This window comes from Tursiops truncatus, chromosome 1, assembly GCF_011762595.2.
Source record: "Tursiops truncatus isolate mTurTru1 chromosome 1, mTurTru1.mat.Y, whole genome shotgun sequence".
NCBI lineage: Eukaryota > Metazoa > Chordata > Mammalia > Artiodactyla > Delphinidae > Tursiops > Tursiops truncatus.
The window spans coordinates 161069709-161083074 of record NC_047034.1 but is presented as its reverse complement, the minus strand read 5'-3'; the positions used below and the strand labels follow the sequence as shown (position 1 = coordinate 161083074).

The 13366-nt window shown below is 52.1% G+C and overlaps 2 protein-coding genes, 1 long non-coding RNA gene and 1 other non-coding gene across 7 annotated transcripts in view; 1 reads left to right on the top strand and 3 right to left on the bottom strand.

Moving 5' to 3' along the window:
- Positions 1-2454, bottom strand: part of MECR (mitochondrial trans-2-enoyl-CoA reductase) — a 37075-nt gene extending 34621 nt beyond the window's left edge. Inside the window, exon 1 of the mRNA XM_033839258.2 lies at positions 2267-2454. Within this exon, the coding sequence (XP_033695149.1) occupies positions 2267-2430 (164 nt within the window). The 5' untranslated portion in view covers positions 2431-2454. The remainder of the gene's footprint in view (positions 1-2266) is intronic.
- Positions 400-503, bottom strand: LOC117309695 (U6 spliceosomal RNA). Its single transcript, XR_004524009.1, has one exon. It is a non-coding gene; the product is annotated as a U6 spliceosomal RNA (small nuclear RNA).
- Positions 2455-3585: 1131 nt separating the features above from the next.
- LOC141276568 (uncharacterized) lies at positions 3586-10443 on the bottom strand. The gene is made up of 3 exons (XR_012326414.1): positions 10192-10443; positions 6055-6341; positions 3586-3782 (listed from the first exon to the last, which is right to left on the bottom strand). It is a non-coding gene; the product is annotated as an uncharacterized lncRNA (long non-coding RNA).
- Positions 8227-13366, top strand: part of PTPRU (protein tyrosine phosphatase receptor type U) — an 84205-nt gene continuing 79065 nt past the window's right edge. For 3 of the 4 annotated variants that reach the window (XM_073793143.1, XM_033839247.2, XM_073793136.1), the window contains exon 1: positions 8227-8433. In XM_073793143.1, the coding sequence (XP_073649244.1) occupies positions 8361-8433 (73 nt within the window). In that variant the 5' untranslated portion in view covers positions 8227-8360. The remainder of the gene's footprint in view (positions 8434-13366) is intronic. The other variant, XM_033839240.2, reaches the window with a different exon arrangement.

The window sequence follows — 13366 nt, the reverse complement described above, 5'->3', positions numbered from 1 at the left end:
CAATAAAAGGTGCACTTATTACGGAAATTAGATTCAGATTCAACAAACGTTTTTGCAGCTCCTATTTTGTGGCAGGTCCTGCACCAGACGCATAAATGACAAGCCTGTGAGAGAGGCACTACATCGTTCCTGTTTGGGGTGCACTCTTGGAAAAAGTGTTCATCAGAACTTTACCAACTCATTACAGCAATCCTCAGGGAGGTGTCTTCCCAACATGGTGATTTATTACCTATGATCAACATACAAATTGGGGTTTATTGACTGACGTGTCTTCTCAACATTCTTTTCAATTGCTCTAATGGTGGATGTGGCTAGGCTGAGTGCATGACTGTGAAATTATCTGAGGCTTAACCCCTTTGGCTGTCAAAACACCTAGCTTGTATCTTTTTTTTTTTAAGTAAAAATATGAAACACTTCACAAATTTGCATGTCATCCTTGCACAGGGACCATGCTAATCTCTGTATCGTTCCAATTTTAGTATATGTGCTGCTGAAGCCAGCACTCTAGCCTGTATTTTTTTTTTAAATAAATTTATTTATTTATGGCTGTGTTGGGTCTTCTTTGCTGTGTGCGGGCTCCTCATTGTGGTGGCTTCTCTTGTTGTAAAGCACGGACTTCAGTAGTTGTGGCACGTGGGCTCAGTAGTTGTGGTGCACAGGCTCTAGAGCGCAGGCTCAGTAGTTGTGGCGCATGGGCTTGGTTGCTCCTTGGCACATGGGATCTTCCCGGACCAGGGCTCAGACCCGTGTCCCCTGCATTGGCAGGCGGATTCTTAACCACTGCGCCACCAGGGAAGCCCTCTAGCCTGTATTTTAATCATGAAAATAACTCCTTGTTGGCCTGACCTTTGGAAAACAATCAAACCATTTGCTGGGAATCGAAGAGTTGGAAATAAGGGACTGCAAGAGAGTATGCAGGTGTTTTCTGGTGAAGAGCATTCCTTTTATTGCAGCTGATTAGCACTATGAGCTATGACTACATTGTCTCCATTTTTAAATGTGATGAAACCGAGGCTTAGAGAATCTCAGTAACTTGCCAAACACACACAGCCAGGACAGGGAGGCAAGGATTTGACCCCAGGTCTTCTGACTCCAGACCCATGCTTTTGCCCTAGCGCCACTAGTGACCCTACTAGCTCTTTTGTTTTTTGGGTTTTTTTTTTTTTGCGGAACGCAGGCCTCTCACTGTTGTGGCCTCTCCCGTTGCGGAGCACAGGCTCCGGACGCGCAGGCTCAGCGGCCATGGCTCACGGGCCCAGCCGCTCCGCGGCATGTGGGATCTTCCCGGACTGGGGCACGAACCCGTGCCCCCTGCATCGGCAGGCGGACTCTCAACCACTGCGCCACCAGGGAAGCCCCCTACTAGCTCTTTTGAATGACTATAATCGCTTATGTGCAGATTTATAATCGTTGAAAATTCACATACTGTTTTTATGAGTCACATGTGAAAATCATGGGTTAAGATCCAACAGAATTTTAGGACATAATCATAAAAGTAACAAGGGCTGAGTGACTTGTCCAAGATCAAACAGCTACTAAGAGGCTGAGCCTGTATTTGACCTTAGGTCTGTATGGCTCCAAAACAGGATCCCTTTTCAACTAAAGGCACATGCGCAGCGGAGAGGAAATCACACGAGACAGGACTCAGAAGCCATGGATCCCTGTCTCTGTTCCAATCTTTATTAGCTATATCACTTTGGACAAGTCCCCTGCCTTCTGTAAAATGGAAACAATGATCTCTGACCTACTTTCTGAGATGTGAAGATCCAAATGGACGAAAAAGTATTCTGAAAATTCCTTCCATAATATAATAGAGCGTAGGAACTCACGTAGGCCAGTCAAACAGACCTGGGTTCAAAATTCCGACTCTGCCACTTACTGGCTTGTGTGACCTTGGACAAGTGATTTTACTTCCCATGCTTCCATTTTCTCATCTGCAAAACGGGGCTAAATCAAGTACCTCCTCCAAAAGGTTGTTGTGACGATTAAATGAGAGCATCCATTTACACAGGGATTGCCCGACACACAGTACAGGATCAGTGAACGTCAGCCATTACTACAATTATAACTGTGCCTCTCGGGTTTTCAACTTCCAAGCAACGACTTTCTGAGCTACCACACACGCCCTGGGCTACAGTTTCGGTCCTATTCGCTGCCTTCCTCCTCGGGACTTGTCCCTCCCTTTCCAGTCCCCATTTTCCACAGCCCATCTTAAAACCCTCCAGGAACCCGAGCTCCCTTGCCCCATTTCGGCGCGGTGTCTTACTCGACGACCTTGGCTGGGTCCCCGTGGTGCCCATAGACCAGCGCCCGGACCCGGGAGGGCTCGGCAGATGCGGAGAAGGCGGCGGCAGCAGGTCGCCGGCGGCGGAACGCGGGGAACAGCCGCCGCCGCAGCTGAGCCGGGGTTCGCGCCCCGCAGACCCACATGCTCCCTCCGGTTAACTCAGAGCCGGACGCTGTGAGATACGTCATCTTCCAGCGACCTCGCGCCTGCGCCCCGCCCCGTCGCGTGACCACGCCCTTTGCTCCTTTTAGAAGGCCGTCTCCTTCCTCTGCGGTCCGCGCGGTGGCGCTTGGTGAGACTGACTGGGGAGCGAGGCCTGGTCGGTGAAGGGACTTAAGGGAGTCTCGGAGATTCTGAGCCTGCCAGAGTTGAACTCCTAACAAGGAGCGTCTGATACTGGCCTAAGGCTGTGTCTGTGGTCTGCGATTGGTGTTTGACTTGGGGGGGGAAGACATTCCACCTTCTCTGGTCTCAGTTTCTCCTCCTCCCCACCATCTGAGCGTTCACTCTGCCAGGCCCTTTAAGGCATTATCTCATTTAATCCCCGCTGTCTTCTGCTAGCATAGGGTGGCAAAGCTTACTTCCCTACACCAAGTAGAGGAGATGGATGTAAGCTGATATAGAGGCAAGAGTACTGGATTTGGAGTTAGAAGACTTAGGTTCACATCCTAGACCCTCCACTTCTTACCTTGGCCATCTCGAGCAAGTGACTGAAACTGAGTCAGTTTTCTCATTGGGGCTAATACACTTCTTTCAAGATTGTTGTAAGGATTGGATAGAACAACAGAATAATGTTGTCGTGGACCGGATAGCACATTGTAGAATGCCAAGTGTGCTCAGATTACAAGGGAGGAATCATAAGAAGGAGAGCCCCCTCTCAGAATGCTCAGGGTGCAGTAGGATTGAATGGGACAATGGGTAAAAGTGTAGCCCGAGAAAGATGCTACATCATATTATTAGTGGAAGGAAGACATGAGTGTAACTAGCACCCCAGTTGAATATTAGGACATGACAGAGGGCACTGCTGGAGTCTGAAGGAGAGAGGTGTTTTGGGATTGGGGTGGGGGTGGGCACCCTTGGAGGGAGTGCTGTTGGAGCCGGTCCCGTGACTCAAAATCTTCAATAGGCATGAAACTCACCTGAGGCCTCATCTCAGATCTACTGAGTTAGAATCTTGGGGAAGGGTCCAGGAATCTACATTTCTTAGAAGCTCTCGAGAATATTCTGATGGAGGTGGCCTGGGGAACAAACTTGAGGAACACTGAATCAGGACTTCAAAGGACAAGGAAGAATTCCTTTCATTGGATTTTATTGACCCCAAACTTGCCAACTTAGAGCCTTTCCTCTGAGGAAGAAAAGAAAATGTCATGATGAAGAGTGCACGTGCTGCATTCTAGCCAACTTGGCTTTGAGTCCTGGCTCTGCCACTGGACTTGGACAAGTCCATTTGATCTTGGACAAGTCACCTGGCCTCTCTGTGTTTCCACTTCCTTACCTGTAAAAGGAAGGAAATAATAGTATCTGATTCAAGGCTGTTGTGAGATATTATTCACTTGAAGCATTTAGCTCAATGTTTGGCACATGAAAGCATTTGATAAATGTTCCTGGGGGTTATTGTAAAGATTAAATGAGAAACATCATATGTAAAACATCTAGACTGGCTCATAGTACATGCTTAAAAAGTGTTTGTACTTATTTTTATTATTAGAGAAAGTTGGTGTTCCATGGTGGGAGAAAGACTTGGTCCCACAATACACACACACACACACACACACACACACACACACACACACACACAAATACCCAGTCTTGCCTATCTTCTGTTTTCACAGTGACCCACAGTTCTACTTCTGTTGGAAGACTCCCTAGGTGACATTGAGCTGTTAACATTATCTTCTATACTAAATCGTTTCCTCTGAATTTCCTGGGCATCTTAGCCAGGAAGCGTGGAGAATTACCCAGCAGGTCTTCCTCTTTGGGGGCTGGACTTAGTCCCCTGTCCATCCTGATAGGCCCAGGACATGAGCTCTCAGGTCGAACTGTGTCAACAACCTTCTTCCTGAGATTCTCTCCCTTATTTTTCCCTCCCCACTTCCTTCTTTCTCAGGCTTCCAGAATGACTTTTTTTTTTTTCTAACAGAAAGACCAGATTTTGTCTTTCCCTTGCTTAAAGTCCTTCCATGATTCCTCAATACTCAGGGAGAACCATAAACTACAGTTCTTTGTAGAACACTGTGAACTGTTGATATATTAAACTTGTAAATAAAACTATGATTCTATGCTAATTCTAACATTCTCTCACACTACTAACACACTCTAAATTCTTCAGAAAAATATATGGAGGAAAAACACCTTAAAATGACAACAAAAACTTTTCTACTCGTTGTAATTAATCTACCTTCTTGCAAATTAGAAAAATATGGCTGTGGTTTTAATTCAACAGTAGGATGCCTCAGCTGGGCTTGAGGAACACCAGGGTTTCTGCAGGGGCACAGTTTGAGAACCACTGAGTGAAAGGTCCAGGCCCAATTGTCCTGGCCTTGCATTTAAGACCCTTTGTACCCCAACTTCCATACTGTCTTTATCTCCTGCTATTGGGCCATGTAGAGACTATGATGCAACCATACCTGACACCCACCTTTCCCAGTACTTCCATGTCTTGTGCCTTTATTCAGTCTGCTCCTTCTGCCTGAAATGCTCTTCCCTGCCTTGCCTGTCTAGGGAACTCCAGGTTCAGATATCCCTTCTTTGATGTTGTTTTCCACTCCCTCAGCCTGAGTTAACCCCTGCTGCCTTTGTGTTTTCTTTGGACTGGTGTTATGACCTTTAGGACATAGTCTCTTAGTTATTTATGTGCCATTTCCCCCTCCAGGCAAGAGTGGGGCCATGTTTAGCACATCTCCATGACACCAGCACCCAATATGGGGCCTGGCACAGGGTAGGCGTCATGAATATTCCATGAGTTGAAAGTGATTGAATTTCCTCATGGCCTGGCCCTGTCTATGGTGCCATCTCCTCTTCCCTAGATTTGGGCCAGTGGCTCCAGGCCAAGACTTTCTGTTTCCCTTCCTTCTTCTCTCAAGGATTACAGAAGCTTGTGGTCTTTTTCAAGTGGAGCAGAATGTTCTCTTTTCATCTGTCCATCTGTTACTTGTGTTCCTTTTCTCCCTCCATCACAGTCTCTGCCCATAGTCTTCCCCTGCACAAAGAGCAGAGGGCTGTGGAATCAGTCTGATCTAGGTCTGAGCTCTGAGCCCACCATTTACTAGCTGTGTGACCTTGGGGAAGTGCCTTATGCTTTCTGAGCCTCAGTTTCCACATCCCCCCAAATAGGACCAATGGTAAACTCCTGCCATGAGGCTCCTGCAAGAATCCTCTGGAAACAGCAGCATCCTTGGTTGTTTCTTTTTTTCATCAGATGTTTCTCCTTGAGTTTCCTTTTCTGGATGATCCTTTCTGTCTCTTCTCTGCATGTTTGCTATTGGTCTCTCCCCCTAAAATGTAGGCTTCATGAAGGCAAGAACCATGTCTACATTCATTCATTTATCTAATCATCCATTCAATATTTATTGAGTGCTGACTACATGCCAGATACCAAGCAGTGGGATATAAGAGAGAGTCCTTGCCCTTAGGGGGCTCATGTTGTAGAGGTGCAGACACATAATGAATATGTCATACAGTAGGTGCTCTGTTTAAAACTACAAGAATTCCCTTCCCCCTTACTGTTTCTCTCCCCCATTTCTCTAGTATATTACTGTCTCACATACCAGAGAATTTGCTTTTTTTGGTTGTTTATTGTTCTTGTCTTTCCATTGGAATATAAGCTCCGTGAGGGTAGGGATTTTTGTCTGTTTTATGTCTCCACTTGGGCGTAGAGTAAGTGTTGAACAGATGAATCAGTATCCAGTGTTCGTTGATTTGTTCCATATGGAAGACAGGTCTCAGCTTCTATTCAATTCAAGCCAGATGGCCTTGATTCAAATCTTGGTGCTGCTGCATACTATGCATAACCTTGGAAAAGTCACTTTCTTTCTCTGTACCTGAATTTTCTCAACTGTGTAATGAGAATAATAGTGGTGGGGATTAAATGAGTCTATGTGGGTGAAGCACATAGAAGGTGCCTGGTCTTATGTACTAATGGACAACTAGTTTGTGGTCATTGTACAAGAGCTTATACTGGGCAGATGCCCAAATGGACTTAAGCTGTGTATCCAGGGGATAGACTAGAATCAATGAGAGTCAGTGAGGGGGGCAGATTTCACGGCATAAAGAGGAAGAACTTTTTAAAAGCCAGCATTGCAAGGAGAAATAGCTGAATCCACTATTACAGATGGAGACTTCAACATCTCTCTGTCAGAAATGAACATAGGATTTCCCTGGTGGCGCAGTGGTTGAGAATCCACCTGCTGATGCAGGGGACATGGGTTTGAGCCCTGGTCTGGGAGGATCCCACGTGCTGTGGAGCAACTAAGCCCATGCGCCACAACTACTGAGCCTGCGCTCTACAGCCCATGAGCCACAACTACTGAAGCTCTCATGCCACAACTACTGAAGCCCACATGCCACAGCTACTGAAGCCTGCATGCCTAGATCCCATGCTCCGCAACAAGAGAAGCCACCGCAAGGCGAAGCCCGTGCACCGCAACGAAGAGTAGCCCCCACTCGCCACAACTAGAGAAGCCCATGAACAGCAACGAAGCCCAACGCAGCCAGAAATAAATAAGTAAATAACTAAATAAAAAGAAATGAACATATCCAGCAGGCAGAAAATCAGAAAGGACATAGTTGAACTCCACAACACCATCAATCAACTAAATATAGAGGTCATCTAAAGACTACTTCATCCAACAACAGCAGAATACACATTGTTCCCAAGATCACATGGAGTTTTCACCAAGATAGACCACCTACTGGGCCAACAAATTTAAAAGAAAAGAATCATACAGTGATTGCCCTCAGACCATAGTGGAATTAACTAGAATTCAATAACAGAAAGAAAGTTGAAAAATCCCCAAATACTTGGAGATTAACACACTTCTAAATAACACATGGGTCAAAGGAGAAATCTCAAGAGGAATTTTAAAATTTCAAACTAAATGAAAACTGAATGAAAATGAAAACACGACTTATCAAAATTTGTGGGATGTGGGGAAAGCAGTGCACAGAGGGAAATTTATAGCACTGAATGCATATATGAGAAAAGAAGAAAGATCTGCAATTGATCGTCTAAACTAGCTTCTGCCTTAGGAAACTAGAAAAGGAAGAGCAAATTGAATGCCAAGGAAGCAGGAAAACAACAAAAATTAGAGCTGAAATCAGTGAAATGGAAAATCAATAGAGAAAAATCAGCCAAACCAGAAGCTGGTTCTTTGAAAAGATCAATACATCGATAAGCCTCTAGCCAGACGAAGAAAAGAGAGAGGACACAAATTACTAATATCAGAAATGAAAGGGGGACATCACTACGGATCTCATGAACTTTAAAAGGATGGTAAAGCAATACTATGAACGACGTTAAAAGCTAGCTTTCCCAAAGACCCCACCACCGCTTTTGGTAGGTGATGAGCTCCCTGTCCTTGGAGGTATGTATGGATGCGCATTTGACGGGATCTAGGTAGAGGGGATTCAAGCGTTGGATGGGACTGAGAGGCCGGGTGTCCCTGGTCTCTGTCCTGGAGAGCTGTGTGGGAGCTAGGCGCGGGCAGTGAGCAGAGGCGTGGACCTGCTCACCTAAGAATGTCGGTGCCCGGTGGGTGCAGAGGCTGGTGGGCGTCCGGGCCCAGCCCGGGATCTCCAGGGGGTCCGGGAGTGGGGGAGGGGCGCACCAGGGCCGCGGGCCACCGAACCGGGCAGCGGCGCGCGCGGCTGCCAGCAGGGGACGCCTCGAGACCGAGGAACGCGCGGCCGAGCCTGACGTCAGCGCCCCGCTTGCTTGGGCTCCCGCTCTGGACTCGGCGCCAGTCCCGCTCCGCGCCGCGCCGCTTCGCTCCGGCTCTGGCTCTCCTCGGGCCCGGCTCGGGCTCCGGCGGCTGCGCCCCCCGCGCCGGGCCCCCGGAGCAGGCTGCGGCGCACCATGGCCCGCGCCCAGGCTCTCGTCCTGGCGCTCACCTTCCAGCTTTGCGCGCCCGAGACCGAGACTCCGGCAGGTAAGCGCGAGTCGGTCGGACCCAGCTTGCCCCGCGGAGCCCCCGGCGCCCGTGGCGTAGCTCGAAAGAAAGTGGGAGTGTTGGGTGACCGGACGTTGCGAGCCTGCTCCCTGTGTGTCTGAGTGTGGGATGTGCGATCGTGTGCTCAGGGTGTTGTGTGCCTGCGAATGGTGTGTGTCCTGAGTTATGTGCAAGAAGAGGTGCTGTGTGTGTTGTGTGTCCACGAGTATGTTGAGGTGAATGTTGTGTGCATCGAGGAGGCATGGGGTGTGCGCTGAGTGTCTTGTGTCTCTGCCACTGTGTAGTGTGTGTGGGGCCAAGTAGGACTGTGTGCCTGTTGTTTGTACATTTGAGTTTGGTTGTGTGGCAGGAGTTGTGTCTGTTAATGTGCTGCATTTGTGGGCATTTTGTGTGCCCTAGCCCGGAGTGTTGCTTGCTGTGTGTCCGAGAATGGCTCGTGTGTTTGTGTTCTGCGTGTGGCGAAGAGTGCTCTGTGGATTCTGCCCGCGTGTGGAGCAGGGAACGCGTGTGCGGTGTGTGTGCTTGTGAGATCCGTGTACGTGTGTGAAGGCGTGGGAACGGGTCCGGAACGTGTGTGTCCGTGCGCCGTGTGCGCAATGTGTACGTGTGGGAGTGTCTGGGGTTGGTGGTGTGCGCCGCCGGGGGGCTGCGCGGGTCCGAGTGAATGCCAAATGTGCCGGGAATGCGTGTGTAGGAGCGTGTCTGGAACGGATGTGAGTGTGTTCGTGCGTGCTGGCTGCGTGTCCGGGAATGTTGCGAGTGTGGTGCGCGCCTGGGCCGTGGCTGAGTGTGTGCACGGGGCCCGGGGCCGCCCGAGGGGGCGGTGACAGGGGGTGTGTGTGTGTGTGTGTGTGTGTCCCTCGGGTGTGCGTGTGGGGCGCGCGGGCCCGGAACAAGTTGTCGTGGCGGCGCCCCCTCCCTTCTCCTCCCCTCCCCTCCCGGGTCGGGCCGGGCCTGAGGCTCGCCAGGGAGGGATGGGGGCCCGGCGGCCGCCGACTCCGACATTTCGGGCTGTTTGTTGTTTCGCAAGTTCGGCGCGGCGCTGGCTGGCGGCAGATCCGAGGCGGCGCCGGGGCTGCGGGGCGCCCGGCCCGGGACTGGGGAGGGCCCGGCGCGGGGGGGGGGGTGGCGGACGCGGGGGGCCGCGGGGCGCGCCGAGGCCGGCGGGAGGGTAAGGCCGGGCGCCCGGGCGCTCCTGCGGGGGCCGGGCCGTGGCTGCTCCAGGGCAGCTGGGCGGGGGTGAGTCCGGGCAGGCCGGGCCTGGCTCTGGGCGGCCGGACGGCGCCCCCTCCCGTAGCGCGCTGGGGGCGCCGCGAACGCAGGGGTCTCCCGGGACACCCCCTCAGTCGACTCCGCAACTTTGTGCGGCCTCCCCGCCGGCCGGGACGGCCGTGAGTGAGTGTACGTGTGTGAGCGTGTGTCTCCGGGCTTCTGTGTGCTGTATGACCGCGCTGTCTCTGGGTGTGTTTTGGAGTCTGGAGTCTTTTGGGCTGTGTTGTGTGTGTGTGTGTGTGTAATTGTACGTGTGATAGCGTTTCTGAATGTGTGTATCTAAAGCTGTGTCTGTGTACCCGTGTGTGCTGTGGACCGTGTGTAGTCTGTGTGTGTGTTGGTGTGTCTGTCCACCCCCTTCCCAACCCCCCATCCTACCCTGAGGCCTGGGATCCCAGACTGCGGCCCTCTTCTGCTGAGTTGCGCCCGATGCCTCCCCTGGGGCGGGGGTGGCCGGTCCCTTACCGGTGGTGGCCTCGGCACCCCTAGCCCCTCCAGTTGGGCGGCTTCAGCCTGGCACCTGGGGCGCTGAGTAACGGGGAGACGCCCCAGACGGGTACCCGAGCCAAGACACGGGCAGAAGCACGTCGGCCCCAGAGACTCCTTCAGGCCGCCGGTCTCCGAGAACTGGCCCCTCCCGATCGCGTTCGCTGCCCCGCTGCTCCCTCCGGCCCCTCGGGCGGAGCTCCCGGGGCACCTGCAGCCGCCCCGGCCACTGGCTCTGAGCTCTGCCGGGCCCAGCGGTCCCAGGCCATCGCGCACAGCTTTAGCTTTGACCGCTTGGTGCCCGAGAGGACGCCTAAGGCGGCCTCCCTCCTTATCCTCCCCCAATCCCTCCCCCTGTCCTGCAGCAACTTTGTCCCCCTCCCCCACCCTGAGATCAAACCAAGGGTACATGCTCCCCCATCCCTGCCACCATCATCTTGATTCCAAGAACCCTCAGGTGCCCTAGCTCCTGCCAGTAGGGGAGACTGTCAAGGACTGAGGTTTGGGAGTGAGATCTTGAGTGGGTTACTTCCATTCTTGGGGCCACCGTTTCCTCATCTGCCCCATGGGCTTCATAATGAAGGTGTATGGTACTTGGTAGATTGTAAACTAAAGCTCTGTTTGTGAGTGCCAGGGAACAAAAGATGGTTTTGAGGACTGCTACAGAGCCAGAGACTGTGATTTGAAGCCAGAGGGACCTGGGTGCAAGTCTGTCTCTGCCACATGCTGTCCCTGTGACCTTGGGCAAGTCACTTCACTTCTACAGTTCCTGGCACCTGTAGCTATTACTGTTGAGCTTAATTCAGAAGCCCTTAGTAGAAGGGGTGTGATCTCCCCTTGTCCCCACGTTGATTAGAGTCAGCCCAGCTCCCTGAAGGCCTCCTGAGTCTCCCTCCCCCCAAAGGGTGGGTGGTGATGTCTCTGAGCCATGCAAATCTGGCAGTAATTTATTCTGCTGCGTTCTAGCTCATTTTGTCCTTTTGGTTGCTGGAGTTGTGGACAGCAGGAATGAGGGAGAGGCTGCCCAGTGGTTTCAGGTTGGGCAATAAAGGCTTGTCTGGGCAGCTGGCCCTTCTCCCTGGGGGTGGGGGAGGGACACAGCAGGAAGATGTGTGAGTGGCCAGAGTGGGGGGTGGGTGCTGAGCTCCTGGATGGCCTCCGTCCTAGCTCTGGTGTCAGGGAAGATCCAGGGGGACACCCTGCTTGCTCCAGGCATGCTGCCATCCTTCCATGCCTTCATCAGCTAAGCTAGAATGGGGTGGGTGGTGGCTTTTCATGCAGGGCTGGGTTAGTTAGAGTTGCTGGGGTACCTTGTGCCCTCCTTCGTCTTTTAACCCCCTCCCTCCTCCAAGCTGCTCTCCCTACATCCTGATGCATCCTATCTTTATGCCATCTCAGGATCTCTCTCATCTGTCCCCTTCTCTCCATCCTCATCCATCTTTCACAGGCAGGAAGGCTCCAGCCTCTTCCTCCACCCCTCCCTCCATAGTATAAGGGATCTTCCTAAAACACATGTTTGAAACCTTGGTTTGAAACCCTTTGAAGGCTCCCCATTACCTCCTGGGTTAAGTCCCTCCCGCTATGTCCTCTTGCCTGCTCTAACCCTTGCCTGCCTGTCCAGTCCCATCAGCTTTGCACTACTTGCCTTGCATCCTATGCTGTGGCCAGTCTAACCCACTTACTAATACCCACTAAATGTCCACTCCTGCCACCTCCTCTCTGGGCCTTTGCACAAGCTATATTTTCTCCCCAGAACTCTCTAACTCCACCTCTTCACTGGGTGATCTCCTGCTCCTCCTTAGGATTTTAGGTTAGACATCACCTCCTCTCGGAAGCCTTCCTTGGTTACTCCCCCTTCTAGCCTAAAAAGGGAGGGTGGGGGTTGATTAGGGTTTTCCATAACACCGTAATTATTGTAATTACAGTTTATTTGTCCTTTCTCCCTTACATGAGCTCTGTGGGGACAGGGACTGGGTATTTAGTTTCCTTCTGAATCTTTAGTGCCAGGTACAAGGCCTGGCCCACTCCTGCTGAGTAAATACACCCAGCATGAAAGAATGAGTGATGTCCCGTGGGTCAGGTTCTGAGCCGGAGATGCCAGATGGGGGCGCACTGACTCCACTGAAAGTAGAGATTACAGATAATAGGTTTCCCTCCAGGAATCTGGAAAATTCTGCTGGGGGATGGTGTGTGTGAAAAGGCCATGCAAAGAGTGTTGTCTGGGAGCTGTGAGTTGGAGAGGTCAACTCTCTGCCTGCCAGCCCCTCCCCCTAGCCACCGTCCTCCGAGCCCCACCCCCACTGCCCTTGCCCCCCAGCAGCTGGCAGGACCTGTCCGGCCCCTGGTCTCAGCTCTTTGTGCTGGAGGTTCGGCAGTTGGTGAGAGGCATCGAGTCCCAACTGTCAGTCTGAGCGTCTGGGGAGGAGGGGAGGGCCCTGCAGCAGGAGGGCAGACTCTGTCCTCTGTCTCAGCCTCTGTCCTGGCTGCCTGTGAGCCTGGGAAGGGAGGAGAGCTGCCCCCTGTGTTGACCCCTGCAGGTGGGGTTCAGGGAGGAGGCTGAGGTGTGTGCAGGTGTGATTGTGACATCTGGGCAGTCAGAGTGTGTGTGTGTGTGTGTGTGTGTGTGTGTGTGTGTGTGTGGTTCTGATGGTATGATTGCAGCCTGGGGCACAGGACACATGTGTGGCTTCTCAGGGAGTCTAGCCATCTGGTTACCCTGTGTGGCAGGATCTGAACTTGGAGTAAGGAGGCGACAAGCTGGTCTGAGCCTGGGGAGCCTGATGCTGGGGTGTCTGGGTATCCAAGTGTCAGATTCCAGGAGTTTGGGGGTGGAGCTATTTGGGTGGGTGGTGTCTCAGGTTCTGGGTGTGGGTGTCCCAGTGCCAGGATGTGGGAGGAACTGGGCGTGTCAACATAAGGATAGCCCAGTGTCTCTGGATCTGGAGGTGGGTGTATCCAGGTGTCTGGGAGTCCTCAGGTTAATGGGTATGTGGGAGTGTAGCCGTGTTGTGTCCAGCTGTGGGGCTGCCCAGGCTGCCTGGGTGTCTGGGTGTGGGTACCCAAGTGTCCGGGTGTGGGGTATCTATGTATCCAGCAGTGGGGTGCGCATGCATTGGAGTACCCAGGTGTTTGTGAGTTTGGCTGTGGGGTGCCC